Here is a 21,691-nt window from a genome sequence, read left to right on the forward strand (position 1 = left end):
AGCTGCCAGAACGAGTGGAAGGAGTTCTCTCACTTGTCTCGCATGAGTACCATTTCTGTCAGTTGAATGAGGGCTTCTCTTTCAGGGGATGGGCGCAGTTTGCTGATCTCTCTCGTAGCTTCGTGGCAGTAGCGCTGGGCGAGGTAGGTTGTTTGCTGCACACCGTCACTCTTGTGTAGGATAAAAATGAAACACAGTGGATAACCGAGCAGCCCCTTCCTGTCTTTTGCCCCTTATTGTTACAGTGGTAGTTTTAAAGGTTTTAAGTCTCCTGAACGCTGTTATATGTTGAAGGAGTGAGGATCCACTGAATCTTCCCCAAAGCTTTAAAACACCAAAACTTATCAGCACTAAACTTAATTGTGCTCATAAAACAACACTTGTATCGGTAACATATTATTCAGTAGGACTAGAAACTAATTGCTTAACTCCTCTCCTGCCCAAAATAGAAGCATAAAAATGCCCCATGCTGTGCTGACTAGATATGTATTACTTCTGCACAATTATTTACTCTTTTCACATCAGTCAGCTAAAATGGGAGCGAGCACTTCAGTTGCAATCATTAGTTGCTGCTTACATCAGTCACTGGACACAGCAACTCTTCAGCTGAAGGAACTGAGTTAATGCACGAGCTTTTCATTTTTATTAGAGAGATTTGATGCTTTTTGAGGATTAAAAAAAAGCCAACAATCTATTCAACCCAGTAATTCACATTTCTGTTAAAACATTGTGCCAGTACATTGTGCAGCTTGGAGTACCAGCATGGTACCAACACACACCTCACATGCTTCTGAACATCCATTCAAATAATGCAACTCTGCTGTTCTGCTTTAGACACAATGAAATTCAGACTGACTTCAGGGAGGAAATGTCTGACACCGTTCCTACCTGCAACACGTACTTCCGAGCACGTTCGACATCTCCTGGCTTACTGAATCGTCTCATTATCATGGCATTCATTTCTGGAAACTAAGCACAAAGCAAGAAGTTTTGTACTGCTTGTGAGTAGTTCTCCACGCAGCAGCTGGCTGTGCTAAGGTGGAAAAAAAATGAAGTACAGCTGCCATTCCCTACTGTTGCAGTCCCTACAGATTTACTGCAGCACACTCACTCACACAGTTACCTGCTTTCCTTGCACACCTGTGGTTATGAAACCAGAGATCTATGCACTCCTTGTTAGGGAACAAGCGTGATATCCCTCACTGTTGTGACACTTCTCTGTTACTCAGAGGCACTCATTGTGGAAGATACATTTAAAAGTTCATTGGTGACTCACAGCTGACTTTCTCTAGATTCCAGCTTTCTTTCCACATAATGACAAGTTAATTGCAGTGTTCACATTATCCATATTTACAGTGATATAGGATTCACACGCATTCACTTTTTATACCTGAGCTTCAAAGAATATAAAAATTCCCACCTGAAATGAAAAGCTATTTTTAGCAGTTACACAGATATAAAGAGTAGTTTATGAGCATCTGACAAGACTGGCTGTAATAAAAATAAACCCTCCTTCTTCAGCTGTACCACTTAAAGAGTAACTCAAGAAGTAATGTACAGCAGTGCATTTCTTAAAAAAAGAAAGAAATAACTTCTCATGGTGTGAACAGGTCTTATGTTGAGCTTGAACGTGTTTGTATTAAGGTCACTCAGTACTGCAGTGCAAAAAACTGCATCTCAGTAGAGGATAGAGGACAAGAAGAAAAGGCCGTCAGTTGAGAGCTGGACAACGTTCACAGAAGTGTGGTTGTTGGCAAGACAATGTGAGGACTGCCAGATAAATTAAAGGGTGTGCAGGACAGCAGTAACATTCATTCCAAGAGGAGACAGCCTATAGGTAACAATTGCATTTTGGACCGTCTTCAAGTCCTCGCTCACGACTTTTCAGATAAAAAGAGATAAAACTGCTTTCACTAGTGGCACAGATAAGCATTTAGCTCCAGATTTCTTTTTAGCACTTATACTTTGTTTATATATCACTTAAGTCTGTAGTGCTGTTCTTTCAGTTTCTTGAAAACAGCAGGAAATGTTCAGCAAGGCCTTCCGCTTAGTGAGGAAATCTTTGCAAGACGATCAAGTTACCTTTCAATGCAAGGACTTACACTTGTCATCTACCAGATACAATGAGAAGAAGTGTTTAGAAGTGACCTATGACGATCGAGTCAGACTTTAAAATGAAGCAGGTAGGTTTTTTTGTATTTCCATATTTTTTATAAAACACAAGTAATCAAATGATAAGTGAGCCTGAAAGAGACAAACAGCAAATCCAAGCAAATTCATAAAATAATAATTTTAACTTAAACACTGCGATAGTCAACCCCAAAAGATGGTCAGTCACCCTTTCTCTGCCAAGTCCTCATCAGTGTCTTTGTACTACATCCTTGCTTCTCCATACAAGTAGATAAAAAACCCCATCACACAACTGCACCCTCTTTCTGTACCTGTCTCTCACTGTCCATTTAGACAACTTGCTGCTAACAAGACCCTGCTGCTCACTAACAAATTCTGCAATAAAATTCAAGAACAAGTCTGCATGCCCCCCAGACACACCTATGGGGAAGAACTGAACACATGGAGGAGGTTGTTCTCAGCGTGCATCAGTCTGCACTCCCAAGCGGTTGATACTCCTCCCTTTCCTGTCTATTCTGAGATGCATGTCCTTGTAAATGCCCAAAGGATGAAGAAACAAACACATGCATACATTCCAGCCTCTTCCTGGACTCTTTTGTTAAGAAAGAGGGGACAGTAAATGTTAGAAAGCTGTATTTTTAAAATAAATTATTTAAAATTTTTCCCATCTCAAGCTCTGAGCAATTCCACTGAGAGAAAGAACACAGCCCAGAGCTCTGTCTGGAACTAGTTGTGCCACCTAGCATATCATGGAGCTTGGAAGGAAGGACTGCTTTCTAAGTCCCAAATCTTTCCTCAGGCAAAGCAGAAACCTGAGCAAGGTGCATTACACCAGGCTTTCTCCCTTCTATGGATTACTACCAATTTTGATGCTGCTAGTATTTCTGCTTCCTTTTTACTCCTCTAAATCATTCTCATGCCACTAAAAATCCTGACCAATTTTAAACTTACTGTTTTACTCCTTTCACTTATCCAAACTACTTTTACATTTACCTCCAGCAGCACAACTGTAAAGAAGGGAAAGCTTCCCATGTTTTCAACTGTGCTCCAGATTGGATACAAAGCCTAGAACTTGGCAAAAAGGTTACGTAGGCAGCCTGGGGAGAACATGGTGTCTGAGGAAAGAACATAAGGCAAGCAGCCAGTGTGCAGAAAATCTCCCGGAATACCTGCACCTTTGCAAAGTCAGGGCATTGAGGGCAGCAAAAGACTAATGCTTCTCTTGATGCAAGGGGCAAGAGTAACTGAGGAGGAAGGTGTCAATCTGACAACACATGCACTCAAATTCCAGCTGATACTGAATGCACTGATTGTTCACATGTGCCCAGGCTGTGTTCATCACTTACACTGAAGAAGTGATGCATGTGAGCTGGATCTCTGTGTGGCTGTGAAGAGCCACGTATACATTTGGTTTGGGGTAAATGTGTTTCTTTTAACTTACCTGTCGACAAGCAAACAAGACAGGGCCTGTGGCTAACCCAAGCTTGAGATCTGCTGCTGCTGGTTTCCCAAGATGGTCAGCACATGATGTAAAATCCAGCACATCATCTATTAGCTGCAAGGAGACAACGACGATTAGCTTAGGGCATTTTTTTTAATTCTTGTTAAAATTACATTTATAGAATTAAGACAGCCCACGTCAGTTTCTAAGGCAGTTGGGAAAAGTTAAGATTCCCCTTATTTCAACAAAAGCACTACCTGAAAAGCAATGCCAACGTTTTTTCCATACTGGTATGCGATCTCGTGAACTTTGGGATCGGGGCAGCCTAGAATTGAAACCTGAAAAGAAAAACAAAACAAGTGAATGGAAAGATTCAGCCAGGAGCTGCTTCTGGCCTGTGACCAGAGGGTGACACAGCAAGCACCAACAGTGAGAATCCGGGAAAGGATTAAATGCTGACTCGGCAGCACATTCTTGCTTATCTCTTGGATACACACAACAGCCAAGCTTATTAGGAAACAAAGCTGAGGGGCAGTGCACTATTAAGAATATATTCAAGTCTGATAGGAGATTAGGTTTATTAAATATTCATCAGTTAGAAATTATAATGCACGGATGAAGAGAGAAGAAATAAAGATGCATTGCACATGCAGGCTAATAGTCATATCCCAGTCCAGAGACAGATGAATTAAATTTATTACATTTATAAATCAGCCAGGGGATAATTGTAAGTCAGACAATAGATAATTGCACATTGCATGCCTCATAAAAGATCCACAAAATTGGAGGAGTTGCACCCACAGAGGAGGGTTAGTTGAGATAAGGTTATTTTTAAGGGTGATGTTATCTGCCTGAAACAGAACTGCTCAGAAGACACCTGATAAGCTTGCAGACAAAGGTATCAAGGGATAAATGGCAAAGAGAAATAAGGTAGAGAATGAAGAAAGCTCACCGAGGTAGACAACAGGATCACAAAACTGAGATAAATACTTTAACTGAGCAGAGACAGAGGAACTGACTACTTGAGAGGGAGCTTTCACTAAATAAATTCCACAAAACTGAAATATAGGACTGAGGAACAACCTGGGAACTATATTGCCTCCAGGGAAGGGCACTTATGCTTCTGCACTTATCTGTTGAGTGCAGAATGAGGTTGGCTATGTTTAAATTGCCTTATTCCTGTCCTCAATGAAGCTATCAGAAATAGGGGACAAAACCCATCCAAGTCTGCTGTGGCTGGTGGAAGGGGCGAAGATGCATTTCATTTACTGCGAGACTCAGAATACGCTAGGAAAACCAGGTGACATAAAAATGAGTCAGTAAATTACAAAGACCATCTCTGTAAGGAACACAAAAGGTAGGATCATTAAGAACAAACGGAAAAAAAAAAAGAATCCCCAGCAAAAAGCAGGTCGAGGAATAGCTTTGAGGGTGATCATGAAGATGGACGTGAAACAATGTTAGATGCTGAAGGATCAATGTATTACATATACCCTAATGAGTATGATGCAGTGTATACAAAGTTGGAGACTATGTCACGCTTCAGTGCATTTTGTAACTAAGCACCAGAAAATTCCCCGTCATAGCCTTCATGGATGGGTAACAGCAGACCCCCAGGGGTCTCAGCCATTAACATCTCGCTCTTCCCAGTTTTATTTAAGAGGACAGCATAGCAGGGAAATGACACTACCTATGTCTATTCATATGACATAGGCTATTAAAACACTGAGCTGCAAATATGGGGCACTCAAGTGGGACTTGCTAGAGACTGTCCAGGGAGGACACCTTGCCCTTGTACCCTCCTTCTGAAGCTTTTCTCTTAACTAGCAGTATTTGCCCCTCAAAGCTAACATCATCTGCTGCTCTGCAGTGCCTAGAAAACTTGGTGCTTCTGTAATACAAAGATCAGCAAGGCAGAGGGACTGCATTTACCCCGTGCCAATGAAATCTTTGCATATTACCAAACTGAATGTAAAGAATTAAAATAATTCAGCAGAAGGATATTCAATTGGCAAAATCCTGGTTGATGGCAAAGAGTCAGAGTGGGGACAAACTGGTAGGTGGAGGGAGGAAGGGCTACAGCTAGAGAAGAGCTTCCTCTTTAAGCTGAGAGGTCAGAGCAGAGCTGTCACTGCAGGTGGGCAGTTCTCTGGGAACACTGACATCACCCACACAGGGAATTACAGCACTGCATGTGCGTTTCAAAAACAAAAGCACCAGTTCTTTACACGAGAAAATTCACCACTGCAAAAATGAATTCCTGCATCTTTGCAAGAGAAGACCTTTTTTGTATGCCCTATTTACATTACAAACAACTCAGAGGACCAAAAAAATAAATCCATCAGATCTAATAGACCTTTCGCTACTCTCTTACCATGACCACACCATAAACCTGCAAACACCACTGGGTCCTCCCAGCAGGGCTCCTCCAGGATCCAATTTCTAAAACTGTTCTTGTGGATTATTGCCCCCAAATGGACACTCACTGGGATGCAGGCAGGCTTGTCCCAGTCAGCCTGCTGCTCTGCAAGCAATGGGAGTCAGCCTGAGGCCATACTGGGATAATAGAAGACATTTACAAATAAAAATCAGTATAACAACATAAATATAATTATGTATGCTTAAGTGATAAAGCTGATGCCTTGCAGGTCATCCTATAGCTCCCCTATGTGGGGGTTTGTTGATTAAAAATTTAATCTTGCAAGAATTCAGACTTGTCCTCTAGTAAATTCTGATTTAAAAAAATCCTTCCTTATATCAAGTGGAACAAATTCTTCAGAAATGTTCTTTGAATTCATTCAACCAAGTCAATCTGCTTGGTATTATTTCAAACACACTTTTTAAGATAGAAAATCGTTTCCAATCTTTTGTGTTACATGACAGCCTGTAAACCAATCTTGCCTCCCTGCTGACTTTTCACATCCATAAAGTATTCTGCCATCACCTCTGGATACATCCTGCTCTTCTACCTGCCACGTGAAAATAGAGCAGCTGGGGTTTCGAACACTTGCACGTCTGCACTGGTGACTTGTACCCCCAAACAGAAGCACCTGCTGCTGGGAAGAAACACGCTTGTCTAAATGGCACACGAGATGTTTGTTCTCCTTCTCCTAGGCTGGGGGCCATCTTGGAAAGGAGAAAGCTCTGAAATCTTCCCCTTCAGCTGCTCTCCAGCCTTCCTCCACATCCCATCTGAAGCAGTCAGGACTTTCTTGGTTGCAGCTCACCTGGCTCAGTTTTGAGGTGATAGCACCACTCTTCCAGGGGAATTCCAGAATAGTTTGGGTTGAAAGAGACCTCTTAAGATAATTTGGTCCGTTCATCTGCTCAAACCAGGGCTTACTACAGTCAGAACAGGTTGCTCAGGGCTGTGTCCAGCTGAGTTCTGACCATCTCCAAGGATGGAAATCCCACGCCCTGTATGGGCAATGTGTTCCAGCATTTGACCAAACTCACCAAGAATTTTTTCTCAATATCTAATTGAAAATTTTCATGGAAAAGCTCTTCCTTTCACCCTGCATCTCCATCTTCTCCTACACTCTGACACAGCTGGAGACAACATGAGGATTCCCCCTCAGCTTTCTCTACTCCAAGCTGAAGCCAACTCTTGTTACACTACATGCTTCAGCCCCCAGCCATCTCTGAACTCACCCAGCAATGAGAACCTTGGTCTTGTATGAGTGAGCTCAGCTTGAGTACACTACTGACAGTGAGGTCTGACATGTGCAGAGCAAAGGAAACCAGCCACATTGCCTTGATGTGCTGGCGATGCAGCCCCTTATGCTTTTAGCCTTCACTGCCACAGGGCCCACTCTCCTCCAGCCTCCTCAAATCCCCATTGATAACTCTTGGGAAGGAGGTTAGGAAGGTCTGCCTACTAGAGGAAGGCATCTACCCAGCAGCTCTGCATGCAGCAGACAACTTTTGACCACAGTTTGCATTTTCATACATTTAATATGTCCTCAAGTAAAAGTTATCTGTCTCAGTATCTGCAATGTATTTATGATAATCTTTCTCATAGTAAACAGATTATGAAGAAGAAAATCCCACAGGAACTACTGCAAGGAAATTTGTTAGCTGACCATCTGATGCCACTGATGCTATGAGCCTACATCTTTCATCAGACGTTACTGTAGTCAGTGTGCTTAGTTTGAGGATGGGGCAGAGATCCATTTTGCTGGTGGTGTTTCAGCTTCTAGTATTTCAGAGGTATTATTTTCTTCAGCACCACTTCCATACCCTGGCAGATGTTTTTTTCAGCAGGAGCCCGGTGCATACATGAAACCATGAACTAGTTAAAGTAGATGCAGAGCTGATGCTGTTCCTTCCTTCAGTCCCTCAGCCAGACCTCCCACACACAATCATGTCTCACTCCCCGAGGCTGCATGCTCTCCCCTATCAAACAAATCCATCTCTTGTGCAACTTCACACTGATCTTGCAACAAGCGTGTTTAAATCCCTGTTTTGAAAGTGTGTTATGCAAAATACAAATAGCTTTACAAGGGTTAGGAATACACATTAAGGCATGATTTAAAAAAAAAAAAAAAAAAAAGAGAACCTGCTAAATTTATTTTGCCTTCTCCAGCGTGACTGATGACAGACAGAAATTCCACTGCAGACTCATTATTAAATTTTGAACCAGTCACCTGCTGTGATTCTCTGAAAAATGCCTTTCAGTAACTAAGCCTTCAGTGACCCTCTGGGCCATCTGCCATCATTTTCTTTTGCAATGTATTACTTTGGTTGCAACTTTGGTTACATTCCCCCATGTAAAACTATGGTAGAAAGAAACTGAGGACTGGGATGGCTCTAATATTTTGAGCATACTGCTCTGTCAATTAAAAACAACAGTTATTGCTATAGTAAAGGATGTTTGATTCGAGTGCTGTGATGCCTTGGAGATGCAGAAGATATCTGAAGCGTTGAACAGACGAGCGCTGACAGACCAGTGATCACCCTGCTCAGACATCTTACCAGGAATACTCTGCATTCCTCCTACCCAGTGTACAATTCTAAGATGCCTCCTGAACCAGTTTGACATTCCAGTTAATATTTGTGCTCAGTTATGCACCAAAACTAACCAGTGTCTTTTCCTATCATTAGAAGGATTTGAACTGCATCTGGTGACTCGCCCAGTTACAGCTGATGTTCTGTAAATCCATAATCTCCCTCCTTGGTTTTGTCCCAGAAAATAGGATGTGAATACTCTTCATTCCCCAGATGAATTTCCTTTCAAGCTACAATGATGATCCCGGTGATCATCTTCACTGACAGAACTCCCTTCTGATTTATGGTCAAAATCATATGAATGGAGAAGAAAAAAAAAAACAAAACAAAACAAACCCAAACTTTTCACTGCCAAAAAAACAGCAGAGCTCTCCTAATCCATGAAACAGAGGTAGGCATGCAAATACAAATCATGCATACTGTGTCCTGCAAGTGTGATCTCACCTTAAGGAGAAAAGCCTCCTTTGTTTTAATTTGTAACATAAATTCTACTACATATAAACATGCAGAAATTCAGCACTGGAACAACTCAGAAGAGTTACTTGAAGAACAGCACTCAAACACGTCCTTCCCATTCACCTGCATCACAGCAACAGTATGGAAGTAAATGCTCAAATCCTTAATTCTTCTGTGAGTTATGAAAAGGAAAACATTCCAAATAACAGATTTGTGAGGAGACCCCCCTCAGTGGGACGGTGATCCTTCTCTCCACGAAGGTTCTATTAGGATGACTGTCAAAGTTCATGTAAAATCTTTGTGGGGGTTTTTGGGGGGTAGCAGAAAATAAATAATGATGCTCCTCACTACTCCAACTCCCACTAACATAAAGGAATTGCAAAGGGAAATTCTTGCCTGGGTCACTCTGTCATCAATACAAGCAATCCAGAAAATTTCAGTTCTCTCCTCTGACCAGAAGAAACTGTATAATGAAAGACAATTTTCCTCCCCACACAATGCGTGTCTCTCATTCTACATGATTTTCTGGATAGAAGCAATTTTCAGCTGCTGTCTGTGGCACAAATACACAAGCGCTCTGAGAACACAGGAAGATTGACACAGGTTTATAATCTAATACCCCCAGAACTCTCTTGCTATGCCACACACCAGCTATAATTGCTTCCATAAAAAAAAGAAAAAAAGAAAAAAAAAAGAAAGAAAGAAAAGAATTTCAATATTGTATATAACTCAATGGGGATAAGACTAGTGCTCAGCTTCTCCATTTTCTGCACAAGTTTTTTGAAGAAGGACATCATTTTGAATCAGATCCTTCTGTAGTGAATTATCAGAACTGGCCAACGGGTAAAGTTAGATATAGCAGGGTTCCAGACAAACCAACACGTACGTGCTTGTGTTTTTTTTGAGAATATAATGTGGAGTATATGCAAGTGCTTGTTTTCTCCCACTGCTGTAATTTAAGGTCCCAGTTTGCATTGACGGGTGGGACCAGATGTCAGAGAAGACTTAAAATCAAATTACAGGATCAGGAATTCTCAACTGACATTAAAAAACATTGCCTGAAACTCGCAGAATTTCATAAATTTGTGGCTGCCACTGTGAACCCTGTTCTGAATATCAATACATCTGTGCATGAATATAAAACAGGAAGAAATGAAAACCAATATTGGAGGCTACCCAGCTGAACTGGGATAAAGCGCACAATATCAGACTCATTCTGGCAGAACATCATCTAAAGGCTTTACTTTGGAGGGTCTCCAGAGAAAGCAAAAATAATCAGGAGTTGAGCTGTGAAGCTTACAGTACGGTATGTTAACGTTGGAAGAGACAGACGTACATACTGCTTTACAACTGTTTGCTATCAGACTCGCCGTCTTCTTAAAAGTCTTCTCGAGGTAGTGAGCAAATCTCTCATTCTCATTTTCCTTGGAACCCAACTGGAGGAATTCACCTGAAATTTCGCACAGATTCAAGTTTTTATTTGTGGGTTTACTGCTGAAGCAAACAAGTCTGAAGATAAAAACAGAAAAAGACCTTACCACGCACCAGATCTTCAATCACCTGAGTTAGAACAGAGACGATAGTAGTGTTTCCAATTCGTGCTAAAGCTAAGGAAGCAGCTGATAGGATGAAATCACCAGCTAGAACTGCCTAAGAGTTAAAAAGAAAAAATAAAAGGAAAAAGAAAAATCTTTTGTTTTCCTGCAAGCATTAGTACAGATGATACAACTTTGTTATTTTTGGCACACCTTCTCACATCACATCATTTTCCTACATAAAGCATACATTTCTCATTGTAACAGAGAGAAAGCAGAAGACAGCCAAACGTTCCACTTGGAACCATCTCTCAGTTCCTATCTTATACCGCTGGTTAAATTTTTCTGCATAAGTAGTGCTCTCTCTCTGTGCAACATCTGCATGTGTTTTCATGGTAAGTTTGAAGCATTTCCTTTCTATCTGACTGTTCTGCTGTGACTGTTACACCATGTCAGCTCTGAACTGCCTCGATCAGTTCTGATGTACCAGTAATTATCTTTTTTCCTTACATGTTTTGATTAAGGCCTTCCTTCACTCCGTGAAGAAGCAGCACTCAAAATATCCTCATGCTGACCAGAAAATGTTGTGCATTCATCACTGACACAGTCTAACCTACTATGTTTTAAATGAGGTACAAATTCAAAAGCGAAAGACACGGGGAAGTTGAAAGCATTAACAGTTACTCCAGAATCACAGCTTCTCTAATGCTTCCAAAAGTTCAGTAACAGAACACCCATTTGTCTTACCTACAGTCTGGACACAAGGCTTCACACTTTTTCTGGAATATCCCAAGACTGTGCCGAGATAGAAACACAGCAAAGAGCCTGGATGTTTCTGCTCTGCCACAACTAAAATGCAATCCTTCTATCCTCACCTTCCTCTCTCCCCAGATCTGGTTGACTGTCATTTTTCCTCTGCGAGAATTTGCATCATCAATGACATCATCATGAACGAGGCTAGCTGTGTGGATCATCTCTGCAATTATGGCCACGGAGCGCTGGCTTGCTTGCACCTCCCTAAAATGAAAAACAAGATTTGACATTTAATTAAACACATTTTGTGTGCTGCAGTGCGACTGCAAGAAATCTCTACTAAAACCACGCAAAAATATATTTTGCTGAAAACAGCTGTTGCAGCTTTTCCATGGTCTGAACCCCATCTTTCAAACCTGAAATTAGGAAGACAAGAGAAAGTAAGATTATGTTAGTACAAGAACCACAGCGCAATGTTTCCATCCTCGTTAGGCCCTTTTCTGTCTTGCTGCATTAACAGCATTGCGAAACTCCTCAGTTACTGACTGTAATCCTGCTAAATCCAGACTGCAATAAATAGCACAGCATTAAGGATGCTTCATTCCAAGAAGACAGAAATCAGGAAAAGGGCAGAGAAAAGGATGCCAAGTAGCTTTGTAGCAGCGTTTAAAGTTTTCCTCATCTCCCTATTGCTCTGCTGCAGCACCACAAACTCTCCCAAACTACAAACCAGCACGCTGGAGAGAACAGCAGACAAAGAAAACCTTTATTCTACATCTGAATACATAATTTGCTGATCTTATCCTTTTATCTTATCCGATTATTCTAAGACTTCAGAGGTTCTTCAAAAGCCTGAAGAATTAACCGGAATTATACTGCAATCACTGTAGGGCTGTAAACACGAACTACTAACTCCTAAGGAAATTCAGCCTTTGGGAAGACCTAACACTGATGATTCAACTCTCAGTAGTTCACATTTACTTTATTTTTCAAACTAGGTGAAAAAGACATGGAAGAACATAACAGCAACTACCTAGGGACCACACTGGCACAACGAACACGAAAGACCTGTCCTACCTCAGAAAAAAGCACCATCAACCCTACTGCCAAACTGCCCCTGCCTTGTTTTATTATCTACATCATCTGTGATCTCATAAAAAGCTGCATGCAGGATCCCAGAAATGCTACCCCATCAGCCTTGCCCTATAGCCCTAACAATCCCACATGGATGAGAAAAGAATAGAATATTCTTTATATTCTGATATATAAACACCTTACTTCTAGTATACAATTAGCAGAGCAAATAACACTATTTTCAAGCAGAACAGAATAAGAAGTGAGAAAAAAGAACTGAGATAAAGCAGAAGTTAATCATTTCAGCTCAACTGAATGAAATCTAAAATTTTGCACTGCCTAGTCTATTAAAATCTAGTGATTAATCACAAAATGAAAGAACATCTTGCAGTCTGCTGACATAACACAGTGTTCTGACACCTACCTCTATGCAGAGCTATGCATTGCTGTCAGTGGGAGTTCTACATCCTGAACAATAGCAGGATGTGTGGCTCACAGGCTGTGAAAACGTAGCTTTTGAATAACACAAAAATAAGAGCTGGAAACCTTCATAGCTGTTTGATGGTAAGTTTCACTGTGGACTAGTAATTTAGTCAAGTGCTAGTTCAGTCTAAGCAGTTTTCAAGAAAATACATCGTTACTAAGTAGGAGAACTTACCTTCAAACAACTGTAAAGGTCTCCAGCCTCTTTCATGCACAGGTCTCCTTTTGGGGACTCCCTTTTTCATTAATATGACAGCAGACTGGACTTCCTGCTGGGAAGTAGCAGTAAAGGGCAACACTCACAGACACGCCAATATTTTCAGTAGTATGAATGCAGCACAAGCACAGACATTTCAAAAACAGGTTTTGAAAATTCTGTTTTACAGTGCAGCTCATTTCTGACAATGACCAAAAATGGCAGGGTTAAAGTGTCTGGCTTCATACAAGTTATATCACCCGTTATAAATCAACCTGGAGGCTTTTTATAAAGCTGCTATTTCCGGAAGTTCTCCAGCAAGGTTCTTCCCATCTGTGGCCAGAAATTTTGCAGTAGCTTCCTACAAACACTTGTAAGAAAAAATTTGGAATCAGAGCATGCCTACTTTAGGGAAAACACAAAAGAAATGGGATCTTCCTTTTTCCCTGTCATTTTTCATTCAACTCCGCCTGCAAAACAAAAGCAAAAAGTGCCGGTAGTAACTCAGGTCAGCAGGTAACTGGATCACCACGAGTCCACTGAGTGCAGTGATGCCATTTTTAGGTCATTCTCAGAATAAAGGCACCCCAAGGTGCTGTATATTACAAGTATATTCTGTGCAACTAGAACTTCATCTTTTAGAAATGAATATAACGCACATGTGAGTCCTTGATCACATTCTACTTTTCAACAGGATCTCCTGCTTGATTCTGCAGCAATCATTTATAGGCACACAGTACCACAAGGAACCAGAACTTGTTTCAAACGCACTGAAGAAGACCAACGTTGAACTTACAGGTGAGCAAAACTTCTGTCTCCAAACCAACACAACATTAACAGCTGCAACAAGGTGCTTTGCTATGTGTATGCCAGTAGGTAAATACTGCCAGTTAAAAGGCCAGAAACTTGCAAAATTTCTGCTGAACAATCACACTCCTCAAAGTACATTTCTGCTGTTAAGTTCATGTGGCTAAAAAAAAGTAACGCTTCAGAAACACAGCCTATGACACAGAAGGACACTACAAACTAATGGAAGCATAGTGAAGGGATGTGTTAACTAGGAACAAACTACAGAACTACTGAGAAACAGCAAACAGTAGAGGCATCTGACAATGAAGAAGGAAAGCAAAGAGGGCTAGGGTTGCTGGCAGATCCCCATATGATAGGAAATATTCAGTCCAGTTTGGCTATGACATTATATTTAAGTATTTCTCTACCATTTTGATATACTTATTTCCCTTTGTTTCCTCCCTAAACATTTTTTTGCTCACTATTTTCTCCATCAAGATGCCTCTGTACTTCTTTGGCCTTCTTTCTGTTTGTCTCTCATTTCAGTTGCAGAAATAGACAAAAATTCCTATATATAAGCACCCTTGGAGAATATATCTTACATAGAAACCAAGGACCCATCAGGTTAAGTGATAATTCTGTGAAATTCTGCACACAGGTGTCATGTGAAGAAACATCAGGGGATGTGTGAAACTGACGGTTTGCATGACTTCAATTTCAACTCTTTACAGTAATTTTCATTCTCACACAAAGATAAGTTGCCATCACTAAACAAACAAACAAAAAACCTAAAAAATGAAGACTCAGAGCTGGACTTTTGACAAATGGATATTCAAGGGGAAGAGAAAAATAAACCATACTAGCACAAAACAGCCTGAATGCTTTGGATGGCTATTTTTTGACAACATTTTGGATCGTTATGGCCTTGTACAACAGTCATTCTCTTTACAATGACTAAACCAAAGCAACCCTACTGTAGAATGCCAGCTAACCTGCTAGGGGCATTCTATATAGCTAACCTTCTCAAATCTAAACTCAAAAGATCATATCACTTAATCAGTAAGCAGAGCTATCTGGGTATCTGTCTCCATTCCCTAAGAAATTTCATCCATTCTCATGGGGCTCTGTGAAGACAGAGACATCACTGTGAACTGCTTCAAAAGATCAGGACTCATATCCTTACGAAGTTGTGTCCTGTTATTTTAATAACCAAGCAGGGAAGAGTAGTACCTTTTCAAGTAGTACCATAGGAAAGGGAAACAAAGCAAAAACAACCTAGAAAAACAACAAAAAACAACTGAAGAACCAGCAAAAGCATGGTGGATCCAGAAAACTGTAGGACAGCTGAGAAGGGCAGCATGGTCTGGGTTGTAGTAAATGGTGCTACCTCAGACTGGCATCCAGTCACTAGCAGGGCTCCATTTTAGGGTCAGTTCTCTTTTATGTCTCTTTAATTTGGATGTAGAATTAGAGGGTGTTTTTGAGTAAGTTTGCTGATGATACTAAACTGGGAGGAGCTGTTGACTTCACTGAGGGTGAAAATGCCTTGCAGGCCTCTAGGCAAATGAGAGAGCTGGGCAATCACCAGTGACACCAAGTTTAACAAGAGCAAGTGCTGGATTCTGCACCTGAAAAGGGGCAACTCTGGCTATTACATACAGATTGAGGGATGTGGCACTGGAGAGCAGTGTCACTGAAGGAGACCTGGGGGGTCTTGGTTGACAGCAAGTTGAACACGAGCCAACAGTGTGCCCAGTCAGCCAGGAAGGCCAGGCCTGATGCACCAGGTGGTGCATCAAGCGCAGCATGGCCACTGGGCGAGGGAAGAGACTGAACTGCTCTACAATGCACTGGTGTGGCCTCAGCTTGAGCAACATACAGCTTTGGGCAGCACAGTATGAAAAGGACATAAAACTATCAGTGTGTCCAAAGAAGAGCTACAAAGATGGTGAAAGGTCTGGAGGACAGGATGTGTGAGGAGCAGCTGAGGTGCCTGGCTGCGCTCAGCCCAGAGCAGAGGAGCTGAGGGGAGGCCTGATGGCGGCTGCAGCTCCTCACAGGGAGCGGAGGGCAGCGCTGAGCTCTGCTCTGTGTGACAGCGACAGGGCTGAGGGAACGGCATGGAGCTGTGTGAGGGGAGGGCAGCTGGGCTCAGGGAATGGTTCTGCACCAGAGGGTGTTCAGGCTTGGAACGGGCTGCACAGGGCTGTGGGCATGGCACCAAGCTGCTGTAATTCAAGAGGCATCTGGACAAAGCTCTCAAGAGATGTGGTCTGATTGTGGCGCTGTGTGGAGCCAGGACTTGATAGGCCCTTATGAGTCCCTTCCAACTCAGGATATTCTATGATTCTAAGACAAAACAAATTCAACAGCAGTCATACAAGCCTCTGAGGCGGAATTTTATATATATATAAACTTAAACATAAAAGATAAACAGCATAGGAAATGGGCTCACCCCACATGTCTATCAATGTTCTGTCCAGTATCTGATTACATGTGTGGGAACCAAAGTAAAACAAGTCTGGGAAAAGAATCAATACTAACTGAGCAAAAAGCATGATAAAATGCTTCAAGAGAAATGACAAGTTGAAAAAGGAGAAACATCTCAAAAGAACAAAGAAAAAAAAAAACAAAAAGAAACAACCGAACAAAAAACCACCAACCCAAAAACAAGCAACAAGAGAGGCAGAATGGAAAGCAAGAGCTGTTTTTCCCCGTCTCAGATCTACAGCAGAGTAGCAGAGTAGCAAAAATGCAGTTTGTTTCTCTACACATACATTTTCCCTCACGAACAGTAAAAAGATGGAAGAACAATTTGTCAACCAGAAGCAGTAATTCTGTAAGAAGCAACAATAATGAAAATACTGTCAGTGTGAGCTGGAAGTATACATATAGATGAAACAGGTGTTAACACACAGCCTGCCTCAAGAAACTTAAAAGCAAAGAGAAGAAAATGCATATGAAACTTCATTAATCCACATACCAAGTAGGCATGCAAAATATGAGAGTGTATTCTTTCACATGGCCTACCCAACCCTCAAAAGATGTTGGACATCATGCAGCAGCCAAAAGGCTTGCAGAAACATATATGAATTTCAGTTACAATTACAGTCTTTAAGAAAAGCGTCATGAAGCAAAGAGAAAGATAAATACACTGGGGATTCATTCTCTTCTTTTATTGAAACCTTTCTGCTCTCCCTACTCAGAATTTCATTCTAAAAAAAACAAAAAAACAAAAAAAACCCAAAAAACCAAGAATAAAGAAAAAACTAAACATGACAGACATGACAGAGATGGTGACTGGGCCTCTTCTCATAAAAGGTACACTTAAATTAATGAGACTTTTAATCATCGAGCATAGTTTGGAGGTGCTGACAAAAACTGAGAGCTGTACAAAAGCTGTCAAATGACACAGGTATCTATAAAGCAGCGTCAGTGCTGAGGGTTGGCTACTGGACTTAGTAATATGTAGCATTCAGAGTCTGAGATCACACTTTCTCACCGGCACAGGGCAGATGTCAAAGTGGTCCTGACTGTTTAAAGACAGCATAACACATGGACAAATGTATATGCATGAGCATATACATGTTAAAAGGCAGCAAATACCATTATATGCTTCCTTACATCAAGTCTGGACTTCTTGGTATTGCCTGTACACTACATAATTTTATTGATAAGCTTCTCATACAACACATTAGAATGAGATAGAACTATCTTTTCCATTACTCTGACCAGATGGCTGTTCCAAAAACTCACTGTTCCAATTGTTAAAACTCTCCTAAATTTCCATCCTGAACACATTTACTCTTATCAATACTGTACATTGTTTTAAACAGCTTTCTTCCTGCAGATAGCAAGTCCTTCACTCACCCTGATTATCCTTCCAGTCCATCCCTCATCTTTCTTTAAACACAGGAAACATGGAACTGATGATTTCACAAAGCACTGTACAGTTATATTAGCTCTTCCTTAGCTGAACTGGCTATTTTGTGATCGATGCACACGAGGATCACTTCAAGGTTTTTCACAGAGGTGTCTGCAAATCTCACTGAGGTTACTTCATAATGGGACACTTGTGAGCCTTCAAGCTCAAACAGAAATTTTTGTTTCATTGTTCTACCTTTCATTCCACCACAGATGGCAAGTCATCAAGAATGACTGTCATCAGAAAGTGCCACTGCCACACTCATGGCAAGAGCACTTGTAAAAATATTAAGCAAATCAGTGCTGTGGGAAAGGATGTCTCTGAGGACTTTCAGTAACATTATTTCTTCTTTTTATGTCTTTGTCACTGTCTCAGAGTGGTACTGTACAGAAAACTGAATTAAGCTGAAGTGAAGTTCATTGGTCCAAGACAAACTGGCACACGCAGGACAGCATATTGCCAATTAGGTTTTTCTTTCCCCTTAGAAATTATATTCACATTGGAAGGGAGAAAATTTCACTGTTATACAGGGAAAGGTGCCATATCAAGCCACAAAATATATGCTGTGCTCGAAGGTATAAAAATCAAATAATTCAACAAGGCACTAAGTTATCACTAAGGAGATGATGGTGCAGTAGCTGGGAAATCCCTTGAGATCAATAAATTCAAGTCAAGACACTTCTGGCTAGGGACCAAAAATGTCATACTTGAAATTCTATGAGGGCAGACTGGAAACATAACTGGAATGCAGAGAGCACTTCAGCCAACATTTTTACCACAAAACACAAACAAAACTGACAGGAATATGTGGAAATAAGTATCTGCTGTCAGGCAGAGCAAGGAGTGATGTTCTACTCTGTCAAAACTCTCAAATTGAAAATCATGAGGATAACAGCAGAATCTTTGAATAAAGAACCTGACATTAAAGCATACAAATCTGCTCCCAGAGCTGTAGCACCTCTGACTGTCTCAATGTCTCACAGCATCAAATACAATTATGCCACCTGCTTGATGGCTTTTCTGTGTAATAACAAACACACATTATGAAAGTCCCTTCTTACAACAAAGTTCTCATCTGTTCAAGAGTTTAACAGCTACAAAAATGGTTACAACTGAAAAACAGTTAACAGTTTCCAAGAGTGTTACAGATTCTAACAAATCATTTATGAAAGAAGCTACAATTTGCTTAAAAGCCTCACCAGAATTTGACCACATTGTTTTCCATCACCTCAGTTACAACTGAGGTACAGCCCGCAATTTCTCATCTTGAAGCATATAATAAAACCAGTAGTCCACTTTGCACTGCTAAATTCAAAAATACATCTTCAATATGGAATTTAAACTCAGGCTTTATTGAGTAACATTTTATTTCTATAAAGTTACTTGACATCTTTTTGGGGAAATGCAGGAATGATGCATTTCAAGTACGATGTAAGTCCATATACTGAAGAGCAACTGACTCACCTGGAATTGCTATGGTGAATGTTGCAAGCCCTTGCCATTAGCACCACGATCATTGGTCGAAAGGCCTTTCCTTTCCCATCAAAGTAATATTCACACATTTCCTTAAGTTCAGCAGTAGATACAAGTAACTCCTACAGAAAAGAAGACACCAGCATTAAAGTCACAAAGCCAATCTTACAGTTCAAGTAGTATGCACATAAAAGGTTATTGCCCTTTTCATTCCACCCAATGTAAGCTGACGTCATTTTTACTTTTCATTGTAATCTGAAATATAATTGATGTATTCAAGCACTGTATGTCAGGATAAAACAAAAATTGCATTCTAGTTCTATACAGTATGTCAAAATGCTTTCTTTACTTCCAGATAAGTTTACAAACAGCTTTTCATAAACATGAAGAACAGTCCCTAAGTAACTACCCTCCACAACAACAGTTGCAATTAACGTCAGAATCGTTACGATATCCCAGAACAGTCACCAAAACTCCTTACCTTTTTAATATCCTCATAGAGATTCTTCAAGTCTTTTCTGCCAAGTTGAAAAGGGTCTTGGTATTTTTCATCACTAACTGTCTTACTGCAGCTGCACATGTGGGCTGTACTTGTATGATAAAACCTGGTGACAGGGTTTTTCAAAAGATAAATGTTGTTAAAAGTCAACTTCCCTTGGTTCTACAAATAGAAGCCGTTCAAAGCATACCTTCCTCCTTCCTTTTCCTCCCTCCCCTCTTCCCCCCCACCCCCCAAAAAAAATAGTGAAATAGCTAAAAGATAAACACAAGGCATCAAAATACTCATTTTAACTAACTACTGAGGAATAAGGACAGCAAAGCTACTTGTTGATGATTGTAGACTTCTAGGAGCTAGCAAAGTGCAGCATTTGGAAACCAATAATCACCATATTCCCCAAGCACTCATGCGCTTAACAGATTACAGAAGTCTCCTGAGTACCAAACTACACTGCTCTCAGCTTATTCCTTTGGAACACACTGTATGGTACTGTAGTGCACAGTTGTAGATGAAGCCTTCATCTTCTAGCAACACAATTGTTCTGCCAATTTCTTCCCACTTCTAGACAAATGTTCCTGGCTTGGATTTGAAAGTTTCCCTTTACACACCCAGCTACATGAGATGGCCTAACCTAAGTTATACATTAAATCAATACTTCCAGTTAGTATCATGATCCCATGCAGCAATAAGGGTCAAAGTTCTACCTGCATACATCAAGGTGCATTATACCTGGGTCTTATTATTTCTTTATATTCCCTGGAGCTGAAGGCTATGGTTCTTAGTGTGTCTCATTTTTCAAAATGTATTTCATGATTTGAAATGAGCTTTGCCCACTGCCCTCCTGAATGGAAGACTCAGACTCTAGCCCAACACCACAACGGTGGTCTATGTGGAATTATCCAATGTTCTGTAGCAAATAACCTTACTTTCAGTCTATGCTTATGGCTCACGGTGACTGCACAGGTCAGCCAGTAACTACATCTTTTCCCATCAAGGAACAAGGGCCTCCAACTTACCGCCAAGATATACTACACAGTTTTGGAAATGACCATACTGGGCTTCTTTGGGGAAAGTGACACATCTGTGCAAAGAAAAACCAAGGTTAATTTCAAAAACAGAATTCAAAATGGATGGAAAACATCTGATTACAAAAGCAAGCGTTCAGCACCTCCCCATTTTTTTTCTGAACAGCTCAGCAGCAAAGGCAGCCTCTTAATCCTCCTCTGCATCACGTGAAGCGCCGCTGCCCCTGCGTCCATGAGATGCCGACTTACAGACTTCTGCTCAGGCGCAGTGAACTTTCTCCCCTTGCAGGAGCAGCCAGCAAAGCGATCAGCGCACTTCCAGCGAGCAGTGCTTGCTCTTGCACTCACGGAAGTGCAGTTTTCAAACGTTCCCCGTGTTACAGATAAATCCAGACACCACCGCTCGCACAGAAAGGGACGGGAGCTTTCTGTAAAACGCCGCACGAAGTGAAGAACGTACGCTCTGTTTTCCCCTGAAGCCGTTTTAATTCGGCTATGATTTACACCTACACCCTGCGGACGCCAAGAACGTAACCCCAAAGCCGACAACGTCCTCAGAGACCCTTCAGCAGGCTCGGACCCCCGGGCCCCACACCCGTCACCACCGCCCAGAGCACGCGGAGCCGCCCTGCCGCCACGCCCGGCTCGGCGCCGCTTCCTGGGCCCCGCCGCCCCATTCATCGCCGGTGACCTCCAGGCGCCCGCCGCACTCACCGCGGCGCGCAGGGCGGGCGGCGGTCCGCGCGGGCCGGGAGCCGGCGGGAGGAGAGGCGGCGCGGGGTCGAGCGGCGGCGCCCGGCAGCAGGAAGCGCCGCACCGCCACCACAAGCGCGAGGCCATGCCGTCCCCGGCAGCGCCGGCACCGCCGTCCTCACCGCCGCGACCCGGAGGCGGAAGCCCGGCGC

The 21,691-nt window shown here is 41.8% G+C and overlaps 1 protein-coding gene and 1 long non-coding RNA gene across 5 annotated transcripts; one reads left to right on the forward strand and one right to left on the reverse strand.

Moving 5' to 3' along the window:
- Positions 1-22: 22 nt before the first annotated feature.
- Positions 23-21,651, reverse strand: PDSS1 (decaprenyl diphosphate synthase subunit 1). 4 transcript variants are annotated; one of them, XM_048950925.1, is made up of 11 exons: positions 21,501-21,651; positions 20,778-20,842; positions 19,744-19,867; positions 19,254-19,384; positions 11,445-11,586; positions 10,573-10,684; positions 10,375-10,484; positions 3,829-3,909; positions 3,572-3,685; positions 889-969; positions 23-170 (listed from the first exon to the last, which is right to left on the reverse strand). In XM_048950925.1, exons 1-11 carry the CDS (start codon positions 21,624-21,626, stop codon positions 30-32), a joined length of 1,227 nt encoding a protein of 408 aa, XP_048806882.1. In that variant the 5' UTR covers positions 21,627-21,651; the 3' UTR covers positions 23-29. The 4 variants fall into 4 exon arrangements, with proteins under 4 accessions (XP_048806882.1, XP_048806883.1, XP_048806885.1 ...); XM_048950926.1 differs by lacking the exon at positions 21,501-21,651 and adding an exon at positions 20,930-21,381; XM_048950928.1 differs by lacking the exons at positions 19,744-19,867; positions 20,778-20,842; positions 21,501-21,651 and adding an exon at positions 13,055-13,148 and having other exon boundaries at positions 19,254-19,368.
- On the forward strand, positions 13,158-16,504 carry LOC125695882 (uncharacterized). Its single transcript, XR_007378077.1, has 2 exons — positions 13,158-13,873; positions 14,523-16,504. It is a non-coding gene; the product is annotated as an uncharacterized LOC125695882 (long non-coding RNA).
- Positions 21,652-21,691: the final 40 nt, after the last annotated feature.

The sequence above is a fragment of the Lagopus muta genome, chromosome 7 (assembly GCF_023343835.1).
Source record: "Lagopus muta isolate bLagMut1 chromosome 7, bLagMut1 primary, whole genome shotgun sequence".
NCBI lineage: Eukaryota > Metazoa > Chordata > Aves > Galliformes > Phasianidae > Lagopus > Lagopus muta.

What these genes read in the sequence shown, in the direction of transcription:
- PDSS1 (XM_048950925.1), bottom strand. Translation starts at nt 21,626, where the DNA reads ATGGCCTCGCGCTTGTGGTGGCGGTGCGGCGCTTCCTGCTGCCGGGCG. An exon ending in CTGTGTAGTATATCTTGGCG is followed by an intron (nt 19,868 to 20,777) that starts GTAAGTTGGAGG and finishes CCCTGTCACCAG; the next exon opens with GTTTTATCATACAAGTACAG. An exon ending in CTCGGAAGTACGTGTTGCAG is followed by an intron (nt 171 to 888) that starts GTAGGAACGGTG and finishes ATCCTACACAAG; the next exon opens with AGTGACGGTGTGCAGCAAAC.